Genomic DNA, 12813 nt, shown 5'->3' with positions numbered 1-12813 from the left:
AGCTCAAGACCTGTGGAATTAAGAAGCTGCATTAGGCCTTTTGGGTTTGTACTCGGCCGTTCGGTAGTCACAGCTCCTCTGTCTGATAAACAACCAGCGCCAGTGGGAAAGTCTCGCTCCGTGTGGAGGTAGAAACTCCTGATCAGGTGTGGTGGGGCAGACTGACACGTCCCACATGGGATTTGCATCCTCTTGTCCATCTCCGTCCCAGCCTCGGTGGCTTACGTTTCAGCAGGCTCACCGTGCCTGCGTAGCATCTGGCGATGAGCCTGGGATGCTTCTGGCCGCTGAAGCTGAGGAGCCTTGACAGCAACCCTGTGCGGTGCAGCTCAGAGACCGAAACCTGGGAGACTTCTCCAAGCAGCGTCCTGTGAGTGGAGCGGGTTGGCATGTGCCATCACACTGCTGATGTTTCAAATTTCATTGTGTCCCAAAAAAGAATTCAATGCTTAGCAGAAAAAGGCAATTTTATTTTCTTTTTAATTTCCCAGGAAACAAAAATTCTCAGCAATCTCTTTCAGAAACTTCCCATGTTGGCAGATATTGTTGTAATAAAGTCAAGGCGTTTCAAGTTCATCACTTTCACGTTCTTCTTCTCGTCTAAAATATAATAGATCATAAACCATCTTGATCTCTTCTGTGCCACTTTTGACAGCAGCTGCAGGTTCCTGGAAAATGTTTTCTGATGGAAAAATGTTCTGCCTTAAACCTTCCCCCAACTCAGGCTATTTAAGACTGAAGATGATGGCTGGTGGCAGCCAGGCTGACCAAGAGACTTTTCTAATTATTGCTCTTTGGAAAGCCATCAGAGCTTTGATGTTCACGCACCCCGCTGCAGGACTTCCTCGTGCTCATGGGGTTCCCCTGTGCTGCAGGAGAACTCTGCTTTCAGGTTATTTACCCTTCCCAGAGGTATAAAAAAATAATGATTTGTCCCCTTAAGGCTACCACATATCAGTAACCTGAAGACCCCAGGAATTCTTGTAGAATAATAAATAATGCATCACCGTTATTCACAGATGCCCACCTCAATGTCTGAAAATACTTCTATAGACATGAATATATTCTCCCAACACCATTTTGAAGTTTTTGAAAATTTTGGGTACAATGTGTTTTACAAAAGCAAAGCCAGAACTTTCCATTCGGTTTGTCTGCAGGCTTCAGAAAATTCCTGTTTTCTCACCAAGAAGCAAAGTGCCCCCATATTTTTGGTCACACCTGAAGCGTGCTGCAAAGCCAGCTACTGCATGGGAGCACGTTGCAGGGTTTCCTGGTGTCCTCGTGTCCCTGCCGGCAGCAGCTGGGCTGTCCCCACCGGGACAGCTGTCCCCAGCCCTTTGGTGGCTGAGGCAGAAAGCCCCTCATGCAGCGTTTCAGAGATGGTAGAGAGCAACTGAGGTATTTCAGGGTTTGATTTCTTAATGATAATTCTACGTTCTTGTAGAAAATGTCAATGAACTCTTACATTTTTAATCTAAATTTTCCATGTAGAGGGAAAGGCCGTTTTTAGCCTCACTGTAATTGTTCCAGCTCTTTTGTCCAGCAAAAGACTGACAGGTTTAATGCCCTTAACAAAGGTCAGGCGGTGCACAGGAGTGAGCTGAGGAGAGCTGCCAGAAGCTTCAGGACGGGTTAGACATTGAGATGAGCAAGAATATCCTACTTCCATTAAGGCCTGTGTTCATTTAAGTGCGCCGCCTCCTTCTTGGGGTGGGGAGGAAATTTATGGGCAAATTCCTCGAGTTGGCCACGGGGCCGCGGGGGGAGCTCGCTGATCTAATCTCGCCCCTGTCCCAGCTGCAAGAGCCAGCTTGCTCCGCAGACGCCTGCCTGCCTGCCCTGCTTTTGGACGCAGCCTGCGGCTCAGCAGCGCTGCCCAAATGCAAAAACAGTGGCCGGGCTGAAACATGTTCCCTGGCTGAGTGGCCACCAGGACCACGTTTCTGCCTGCCATGGGCCGGCAGTGCCCATGTCCTAGGTGGGGGCTGGGTAATGGCAGCCCTCAGCATCTTCAAAAGACTTTTTCTTTATTCTTCCACCTGAGCTGAAGCAGTAGAATAAAATTTGTAAGAGGATAAACTCCTCTGGGCCAACCCCAAGAGGGTGAATGGTTGTTGTGATGGCTCCCAAGGAGGTTTCCTCTGGGATGCTGGAGAGGGGTAGCCTTGCATTTGCAGTGTCTGATGAAGATGTTTGCTGTGTCTCATGGTCTTTGTCATGGCTTTTATTATGCAGGTAACCCCAGGAATGGGCTTTATTCTGCATAAAGTACGTACCGCATCCACATGGGCATCCAAAGTCTGTGTCCCTGCAGGGAGCTGTAGCCACACCTGTGGTCTCGCTGCTGGCTGGCAGGGAAACAAAGGGCTCCCGGGTCTTTCCGTGGTGGTGGGGTGCATGCCGGGGGCTCCAGCAGTACTGCTGGAGAAGAGGCAAGCGGAGAGGCAAGCCTTCCCGGTGTTGTCCTCTGCTCCTCACTGCACCTCAATTTCTCCAAGTGTGAAGTCATGTTGACTCTGTCCTGCGGATGCTTTGAGGTGTCAGTAAAATAATGCTTGTTTCAAGGTTTTTTTTGGTGATTTTATAGATGAAGTGTAATGTATTTTTTATTATTTCTTGTTTATTTTTCACATATCTGCATCCGAGCAAGGGCCCTTCTCCTTCCAACACTCCTACAAGGTGTTTACCATTACCTGAGCCATTTGTCCAACAGAAGTTAGTTGTGTGGTCTTTATTGCTACCTGAATGGGAAGGCTGGCTTGCTGTACCCAACCCATGGTTAAACTAAGCAGTTGCCTTCTCCAGCATCCCGACACGCATTGTCTAAAAAAAATAGATTTGTAAGTCAGGCTCCCACCATCTTTCTTCATTAGGCATGTTAGAAGAAGAGAAAACTGGTTCTGCATCCCTCTGGATGGAAACAGCTGGCTGGATGTGTTTCAAAATGGCCTGTAACGCTTGGGACGGGAGAGGGGTCTCCTGTAGGTGAACTGGTGGGAGCCTGCCTCCCACTTATCCTTGCTATAATGTTCATAGTGGGCCAGAATGAATATTTACTATTGTTTTACCTGTGTAGTTCCTCTTTTATTTTTGTCAAAGCCACTGAGCAGGTAATAAAACAACGTAATAATTAACCAATAATAGTTGAAGTATGCTGTATGAAAACCAAACCAAATGCTAACAAGCCAAACAAAAGAAAAGCATGCACGGTGCAGCCCTGTTTATAGTGCTGTCTGCTGGAATCATTATACACGTTGATACAATAATACTGAGCATTTAATTACCACATCATTTTTAAAGTGCTGTATAAACATTAACCAAACCTCTGAGGTAGGGAGGTATTATTATCTCCATTTTAAAGAAGGGAAATTCTGACAAAGCGAGGTTAGTCAGTAATTTAGTGTCGTGAAGCCAGGCAGCTGGCAGGGCGGGAGATGAGGTTGCGGCTCCACGGCCAGTCCGCCACGATTTTGGAGGCAGAAAAGCGGAGCTGCTGGAGCACCGGCGATGGCTTTTTGTGAAACGGACAGCGCTGTCGTTCGGGGAAAGCAGATACTCCTCCAGACACCTCTCTGCTTAGAAAATACGCAGATTCATGTAATTAGCAACCATATAATTATCCTTTTTGAGGTAGGCGCGCAGTTGGTGTATTCTGCAAAGTATCTAAACAACATTAAAGTGAAGCTCTCAAACAGGAGCTCGTGGGGGGCTAAGAGGCAGCTACTGTAGCCTTGTGTGTCTGCTCCCCCTCCTCCCCACATCGATCCGAGCGGTGGTTCTGGGAATGGCTTTCCCTGCAAAGCCCTTAATATTCTGCGTGGTGGTACATGACTTCATCCGAGGAGAATCCCACAGGCGCATCAGCGTGATCTGCTCTGTCATGTTTCTGTGACCCAATTTTCCCCGTTCTTTGTCTCAGACCTTCCCTGACCCCAGGCCTATTATCTCTTCCAATAATTCACCCGGGCCATTATTAATGGTGCATTAACTTTGGCTGCGCTTTCAGCGAAGATGTTTTTCTTGTGCTCATTCATTCGCCCAACTCACTTAAACAGCGAGATCATTATTCGGGGGACGTCACACAAACACAAAAACATCTCCCTTGCCGACACCTAGAGCCCTGCAGCACTTTGCCGGAGGGGCGGCCATCCAAACACTGAAACGCCCAGGAGGGACTAGCAAAGGGAGTCAAGTACCCACACACACACTCAGTTGCCCGGGGCCGGGTTTGCCGCCCCTACTCGCACGCCCAGGCTGTCCGGGGGTGCTCTGAAGCCCACCGAGCCCAGGGGAGCTCTGACGTGAGGAAAATCACTGCAGGAAGGCTGGGGAGCAAAGCATGAGCCCCTCTTTGCTGTTTCAAAACAAACCACAGTCGTTGGATGCCAAAATGCATCCCTTTAAAACATACGCTGTGGATGAGTAAAACTGGGACTTTAAAAAGCGTAACAAGAAAACAAATGCCGCCTACAATTTATTTCTCACTTGATGCTTTGGGCTTTTCTGGGTGATGACCGAGTGAAGAACACTTCATGTTGATTCTTTAACGTCGTTCTTGAGAAGAGAGCGAGGTTTGGACATCCAGGAGAAAATGTGGGCAGCGAGAAGGGCCTTTGCTCTGGAGATGGGGGAAACTAGCAAATGCCTCCTCTCACGTCTTAGAGGTTTCCATGTACTGTCTAGTGCAGGCAGCAGCTATTTTCCTAATACCCTTTTCAAAGAAGCTGGACCCGGGAAAAAAAAAAGCAGAAGCTGTTGCAAGCTGCCGTGTCGCACCAAGCAGCATCCCACCACCCCCAGTAACAGGGATGTGGCCTGTGACAGCACAGCGCTGCTGCTGCGAAAGCACTCATGGACACTCACCAGCATCTTCTGGGACATCCCCTTCCCATTCTTTTTTCTGTGTCAACTGGTTGTGCACAGCTGCTGATGACACCGCGGTGACAGGAGTGTGTGAGCTGTTGTCTGGAGAAGTTTTTCTCCCACTAATCCAAATTAATCCAATACCCTGGGGCTCCGAAGCCTTTTAGAGATAAAGTTGCAGTTTCTGCCTGCTGTGGTTGAAGTTCGCTGGGGAATCTGCTCTTGTTTGACTCCGTAGATTTGGGCAAGTTATTTTACGTTACCCTGTTTCAGCCCCTCTCGAGTAAAAAAAAAGGGCTGTGTTTCAAATGCACGTGTTTGCTTCTCTTCCTAAGGAACGGTGAGGCTTGTTAGTCTTTGCAAGGTAGCTTGTGATCCATTTATGAAAGTTGTGTCCCATGCATCACTAAAAGCATAGGAAATCAAGCCAAAAGGGATCTCCAGAAGTCAGTATTTGTTTTTCCTCTTTTATGAAATGGTTTTTTTTATGGGTGTTCTTGGAAATTTGTTGAGAAAAGCACTACAGGTACTGAAATATCCAGACGGCAATCTTTTACTTTTTTCCCCTCAGCAAATGACTTTCCCTGTTGATTGCAAAATGTTTATGCTCTATTTCTGATGGCAAAGAAACCCTCTCACAGCCTGGACTGCTTGTTCCCACAGAAGACTGTTGGACATCCGTAGGAAAACCGCATTTTTTTAGCCCACCTGGTGGCCTGCGCAGCTCACGTGTGCTTTAGATAAAGCGGTGGGAGCCCGGTACATATCAGATGGTACAGAGGGCATGTGGGGGGCTTCTCGGGGCGTCTCCCCAGCCAGTCTTGCTGCAGCACCCCAGTTGCAAGCGGGAACGGAAGATGTTCTTTAAGTGCTTTCCCAAGGGCTTTCTGAATTATTTTTGTCAAAGTGAACTGCAAATGAAACCCGATTCAGGGGCGTGGGGTCTGATTTCTTTTCTTCTGCTGCTTTTTTTTTTTTTTTAGCAATCACGTGTGTAGGCTGAAGTATTTGGAATAGAAAAAGCTTATTTGACCCTTCCTAATTCTCCTTTTTGGGCTCAAAAAGAGGTGCTGCTGTGAGTGATGTCAAAACGGCCCCTTTGCTTGCTATACAAACCCATATGTGCAGTCTGTGTTTCCCTTGAAGCACAGGTTTATCTATGGAGATAATCAAAAGCCTGCATCATCCTCAAAAAATGCCTGTTTCTGATGCCTCCCTCCCCGATTCCTGGGATTTTCAGCAAAGGGACATCCCCTTTAAACCTGCGTTTCTGCTTCATATCTTTTCTCTTTGAAGCCAGACGGTTGGCTGGCCTTTGAATAGACAAGGATGAGAATAGCAGTGGGAGGTCCGTGTCTTGCTCATAAACCTTGGCCAGAAAATCAGCTCCGACAAGTGGGGACAGGTAGCAGCGTCTTTCCCCTTATCAAACGGCGCGGCGGAGCAGACGCATTCCTGCACGAGCAGCGGCGGGGTGGAAGGTGGGGCCTCCCAAATGCGCCTTGCTGCTCTGCCGCTGAGCTTCACCCCGGGAGCTGCATGCCACAGGCTTAATGAAGAGCCGTGTTATTTCTGTACGAAACACCCTGTTTTCCCATCGCCCCTGCCCCTTGGCTGCTGCTTTGATTTGTTCTTTGGTTTTCTCTTCCTTCCGCGGGAGCCAGAGAAAATGTTTGTCTGTTGTTCCCGTGGTAGGGGACTTTTGGAGGTGCCATGTCATGCCTTCGTGCTGCAGTATATCGTACCACATGGCTTGGCGTGGCCCAACTTTTTCCTGGGGGAAAGCTTTCTCCAGGCCTCCTGCTAAAAGCTTCTTCCTTCTGTGTAAAACAATCACCATTAGCGCTAATTGGGCAGGTTTGGGGTTAAATCTGCAAAGATTGCTTGGGTTTGGTAAATCCTCTGCCACTGCAAAGCAGATAATGCTAAACAAAAGATTGCCTTGATTAGATTAAAGTTGGCAAATTCATTGCCCTAATCATCATATTGCCCTTCCCGTGGCTATTCAGGAATACATCACCATGACTTACTTGAAGTAATTGAATATAATTGTCTTTTTAACTCGTATGTGTAAAACATCCATCTTTGTTAACAGCGTGTGTTGCTGTCCTGCTGCCAGCTCGCCGTCCTCTTCGGGAGGGGTGGGAACAAAAAGCAGAGCCCGGCTGACATTTATGAATTGGTAGTTGATTGCCTATAAAACCATTCATTATTTCTAACCGAGCACCTGGAAAAGAATAAAAAGGAACAGCACCAGCCATGGGAGCCCATAGGCTTGGCTGGTGCTCCCAGGCAGAGGAGCAGAGAGGAAGCCCTGAAGTGGGACGTTGCAAAGGAACGTCACCAAAACCAACCCTTCCCCTCGCCCTCGGTGGCAGAAAACACAGAGAACGTGGTGGGGTTAGAAATAAGAGTGGCAGAGTGAAACAGGCGCCCAAGGCAGGGGTATTGCTGACCCTCCTGTGGTCCAAATAGGTTGAAATGTTAAAAACAAACTAACGGTGCCAGTGGGAGGGAGGAAGTTCATGGAAATTTGTTTCTCATTAATAGTCAGAGGTGTGAGGAGGGAGAAATTCTCTTCAGATGTCATTTTTATACCAACAGATATCTAGGAAAGGAGGCCAGACAGCAAACACCCCGTGTTTGCTTTTCCCCAGCTCTCCTGAGTGACAGGGAAAGATTCCTTTTTTGCATAAAAATTTCCGATATTACCTCGGCAATCAATCATTTAGAAATGCACAGTTACAAAATAAAACATAACCAGCCTGGGTTTTAAGAGATTCAGCATTTGACCTGTTATTCTTAATATTTTTATCATTATTAGTGAATTTAGCTGATCCAGGGAATGGGCCCAAGGATTAGGATATGACTCTCCATCTTATTAAAACACTACCACGACGCCCAACACGGTTTCAACCCATGTCACCTCGCACTTACCTGCAGTTTGGGGATTAACCCAGCCCTGGACCTGCCCATTACAGGCAGAGTGGGCACCCTGTTTTGGGAGGTTGCAAAATTTCACCTGCAGGGATGCCAGCTGGGCTGTGTAGGTTGGCCCCAGGACCACAGAAGAGTTGGGTTTATTTTTATGGCATAAATACGGGGTGAGCACTGCAGGAATCCCAGCCTAGGGGTTCAGGCTGGAAGAGATGTTTGTGTTGTTTGGCATCAGATGTCTGTGCAGGGATAGTTGGTTTTGTGATCGTGCTTGGTGCGTGATGATGTAAAACCTCCCTGCCCCACTCCCTCTGGTCCCCACGGCAGCCGTGGGTTGTGGCCGTAGCAGTGTCCCCAGGGAGGAGTGCAGCAGCCCTCGGTGCCTGCCAGCCCGGGAAGCCTTTTGGGCTGAGCGTGGTTTGGGGAGACCAGCGGCTGCGTGGTGCCGCGTGAGCAGGGGACGGGGTGTGACGGCTGAACTCTGCTGCATTTCTGACCTGGAAAAACACTGGCGGTCTCTTAAAATGAAGACTCCTTACAAGTGTCCTTATGTAACAGATCGGCCCTACCCAGGACGGTTAAAGGGTGAATCTGCCTCCTGCCAAAGCAAATCCTAAAGGATGCAAGTTTATTCTCTCCCTGAGCTGCTTTTGGGGGAGGAGGGGAGGGGAGCAGAAGGGGGAAGGCGGTTAACAGTTACCCTACTGTGTCCTGACATTAAGGCAAGCTGCAAAAATGCTCCCAGTGTATCAGGTAGTGTGCGGTGCCAGCCCTTCGCCGGAGCACGGAGAGCAAGTCTGCTGCGGAGCCTTAAATACTTTCCACCCTGACTACCTTAGCTTAACGCCTTTCAGCAGAGTTGGCAGGAGGGTTGTTTTTGTGTAGTCTCTCACCTCTCCCGGCAGCCCGGCTGACGCGCCTGTGCCGCGCTGTGCTCAGGGATTGTACGTTGCAATGGGAGTAGGAGCCTCAGATCCTCTTGCTGATATGCCGGGAAAGACGTATACGGGGATTTCACGCAGGCTTTGCGTGACGGACTCGCAAAGAGCAGAGCCTCGCCGGATGGAGTCGGCGTAGCTCTGTTGCAGCTGGAGTCACAGATGCGAAAGGCTGAATTTTAAGTCTTTCATAGAAAAGAGTTTGGCGTTTACTGGAGTTTGCTGAGCATCAGCGAGAGACTTGGCCCAAGCTTTGACACTTTGGTTTTGGATGGTGCTTCCCCACTCTACAGAGAGATGCTACCTGTCGCGGAGGCAAGTCACAGTGAAATACTGAGTGCAGACTGGTTTTGAAATGCTCACTTAGGAGGTTGGTTTTGTTTTGCTTTTAGTCTCCAGTTAGACAGAAAGGCCAACAAGCCGGAGAGGGAGTGGAAAAGACCTGTGACAATATAAAGTAATCTTTAATGAAGAACTTCTGACTGTGTGTAAAGGCAGAGCAAGACCAGCCTTTCATCTTTAAGCCGATCGCTGGTACAAATCTAGAAAGCGGCATCTTTACAGATGCGATGAGCCCTATCAGAGGGCAATTGTACGGTATCGTTATCAAGGCTCTGCTAATTGTATTTCTTTAGCTTCTGTAATTTTAGCAGGAAAGGCCCAGGCGACCAGGCATCGTTGTCGGGGGTGGTGTAGAGAAATAACCTGATGAATTTTCCATCAGCTCGACTCACTCAAATATTCTCTCCGTTAACTTTTGGGGTCAATAATAAATATTAAAACCTGTAGATTTAATAAGTCAATGTAGGTGTTCTCTGCCTTTTGAGACCACTTTATCTTTCCATCAAAGATGAAACAAGCTTCTCAAATGAATAAAAAATAGGGCCTCAAGTGATTACAAGTGAGAGCAATTTGGGTTCCTCTCTCAGAACCTGGCAGTAGGCACTTTTGAGCCTCTTCTGACTGCCTAGACGGTCTGCATTAGCGTTGCTCTCAGTGTTACGTTTTTAGGTAAATATTTCCAACCTGTGTGTCAGACCTTCAGGAAAGGTATCTGCTGCCACTCCAGCATGAGGGACGACACGGGTCTGGATCCCGCCAGGCTCTGTTGAGTCTGATTTGCGTTGCAAGTCTAGTTTTCCTTGGTGCTTCCTATAATCTCCTCAAGTTCAAAGAGCGCTTAGCTGCTTGTCTTTGTCAAAAACCCTGTTGGAGATCTTTTATGTCGAAGATGTAGGATTTCTCCGCATGACTTTGATTATTTATTCATTCCACTTCTCTGGTGTATGATAGCGCTGATATCATGAAGACCCCTTGTCTTGCACTGCTCTTGCTCTGAAATTCATGGAGATTTAGTGCCTTTGAAATTGTTTTAAAAGGAAAGGAAAAGTTTTTGAAGTCCCTTTTTTTTTTCTTCTTCTATTCCCCTCAACAGTGCCGCAGCACATTTTTCCGGCCTTCCACGCTCCTTTGCCAATTGACATGCGCCACCAGGAAGGACGATACCATTACGAACCTCACTCTATCCACGCTATCCACGGGTAAGTCTCGCACCTCCGCTCCCATGCTTTGCTAAAACATTGGCCGCCCGCGGTGCGCCGAATCCCACTGCTAAGGTCCCAGGGACTCGCTGCCCCCCTGGCAGGCTGGCCCTGCTGGCCACCCTCTGCCCCGCTGTCCCCGTCCGGTGGCAATACTGACCTGCCTGGCAGGAGTGCTCTATAGCTCCGTTAAACCTATAGAAGTGCCGTGTAGCAGCGGGATGGGAGTGCAGGGCTTCTGTGTCGTTATCCAGCTGAGGTCCCTGGGACAGGCTTGACTTGCGTTTTTGCGCCTGCGGTGTTTCTCAAGTCACACCGTGCCTGGGTTGTTTCTGGCACCGTCTCGGTGAAGACCCATCGCTGCTCCCTCGGTTTGGAGACCTCGCGTACTGTTCCTCCCTGCCTGCCGGTTGGGGGGACGGCAGGAAAAGGCTTCCGGGAATACTGTAATTCACTTTGATTTCACCCGACGATGGCCTGGACAGGCTGGATGGTGTTTTCTAAAATACGATAAAAAGGCAGGTCCTCACACCGGTGTCCATGTCCGCTCCGGAGGGGCAGGACCCTGGGTTTCGGTGGTGACCTCCTTGTGAGAGTCCCCCCTTCCCAGGGCAGCTGATGGCCAGAAAGCACAGGCGCCAGTCGAGGGCTGTACCCTGAGCGGGGGGATCGTGGTTAATCTCCTCATCCAGGACATGACAGCTCAATAGTTCTTGACGGCTTGGAGGACATGTTTATAGAGAGATTGGGGTTCACCTCCTGTAAGCTTTGACCAGGGCAGGGAAAGAGAAGCCAGCGGAGATGTGAGCAGAGGCTGCAGTGACTGTATGGCTGGGAGGGTTTCTCTTCGTCCCTGAAACACACCATCCCATGGGAGGTGAGGAGCAGCCTGATGGGGTTTGTGGTCCCACTGCCGCCCCGAAATCCTTCAACCTGCGGCTGTAACACAGGGCTCAGCCATCAGCTGAGGGACAGGTCCCAGGGCACTCGGTGTAGGGGAACCCGTAAGGGCTGGAAACATTTCTCAGGAAGAGCAAGGGAAGAACAAATAGGGCTCATCACTTTAAAAACTCTCATTTGATCCCTCTGTTGACTTTGGAGCCCCTCTGCGGCCTCACCGGCTGGCCGGGGTCAGCGCTCACCCAGCTTTGCAGGGGTTTTTGTAGAGCTGTGCTTTTTCTGGATAGGTGTGAGCGGGGGAACAGCCCCTGGGAGGCAAGTAGCGCAGACGGCAGCAGCCAGAAGATCTGTGGAGTCCCACAGCTACCAGGGCTTTATTCCGCTTCCAAAATGCTGCGGGAAAAAATGATAGGGCATTCCCCTGGATCCTACCAGAAGACAAGTCGTTGTCTTTTTGGCTGGCAGTCAGTTTGACTGGATGTTTAAAGGGGCAGAACAGCTCCTTCCATGCTGTGCGCAAAGGGGAAAAGACAGGGCAGGTTGCTAACATGAGAATTGGGGGGGCTAGGGGGGCTGAATTAAATAGTTACAGTCTTGTGTGCAAGTACATGCAAAAATTGTGGAAAAAAGAAAGACAGATTAATAAAAAAATGTACTGGGAGACAGTTAATTAGCCAGAGCTCTGGCTAATAAAGCACATACTGACTTCTGAAAGGGGCAATATTCAAAACAGTGGTTAGAAGAGAGGATGCAGATGCTCAGATGTTTGGCATCAGGTTATTTGTGTGCCCCACTCGGTGGGGCTCCCCTTCGCTCCTCGCGGGCAGGAGAGGGTGTGCTGCCTCTGCAGCAGCTTCTTCAGTGGGGTCATGGAGCAGGATCTTCTCCAGAACGCAACCGAGAGCTCGCCAGCTGGTGCCATGTACCTGTGAATCGTAACGCCCAGTGGTGGGAGCCAGTATTTTATCATATTGGGGTTGTCCAGCTGATCAAGCCTGGCCAAGTGTACAGTGCCGGCAGATCAGGTCTCAGTTCATCTGCGCCGATATTAATAATCCACTGTCTTAGCAGTGACTACATTTGTCAGGGGACCAAGAGTGTCCTGCTTAGTATTTGGGGAGAGTTGTTGGTAAATATCTATTGCCTTTCTTCTTTAGGATCCTTCACCTCCCCAGCAGCATCTGTCACAAAAACAACTTGTGAGGTACTGGAGAGAAAACTTGGTTGTTGGTCTTAGAAGAGGAAACATAGTTTTCTTTGAAACGTTTGCTAAGATCAGTCTTACTACCTGGGCATTGCGCTGCAGGTTGCCTCTGTGGCTGGTGAAGCACCAGAGCTGAGCAGCCAACTGCTTCTTGTCTGTGGGGCTTTTTTAGGGTCAAGGGAATCCCACTTCTGTTCGGCTCTTTTCCAAGTGCCCTGGTCTACAGCACAACCACACTTGGAAAATTCTCACCACTCTCTACTAACTGTGGAGTTAGTCTCTCTCGGCCATTTTTCCTTTTTCAATTTTATCTGCAAACCTCTTAACCTCATCTCCTGCCCTTTCCTCCTCTAGTTTTTGTTCTACTTCCATTTTGTCTTCCTCTTCTCTCCTCCAGTCTCTGCTCTGGAGATCATAACAGTGCTCACCC

At 49.0% G+C, this 12813-nt stretch overlaps 1 protein-coding gene across 2 annotated transcripts in view; it reads left to right on the top strand.

Moving 5' to 3' along the window:
• The window catches only part of GLI2 (GLI family zinc finger 2), a 142803-nt gene that overhangs the window by 65907 nt on the left and 64083 nt on the right, over window positions 1-12813 (top strand). Inside the window, exon 2 of one of the 2 annotated variants that reach the window (XM_075152891.1) lies at window positions 10174-10279. In XM_075152891.1, the coding sequence (XP_075008992.1) occupies window positions 10174-10279 (106 nt within the window). Of the gene's footprint in view, window positions 1-10124; window positions 10280-12813 lie in introns of those variants that run through there. The other variant, XM_075152892.1, reaches the window with a different exon arrangement.

The sequence above is a fragment of the Calonectris borealis genome, chromosome 6 (assembly GCF_964195595.1).
Source record: "Calonectris borealis chromosome 6, bCalBor7.hap1.2, whole genome shotgun sequence".
NCBI classification, from domain to species: Eukaryota; Metazoa; Chordata; class Aves; order Procellariiformes; family Procellariidae; genus Calonectris; species Calonectris borealis.
The sequence above is the reverse complement of the archived record's forward strand: the minus strand, read 5'-3'. Positions and strand labels throughout refer to the sequence as shown.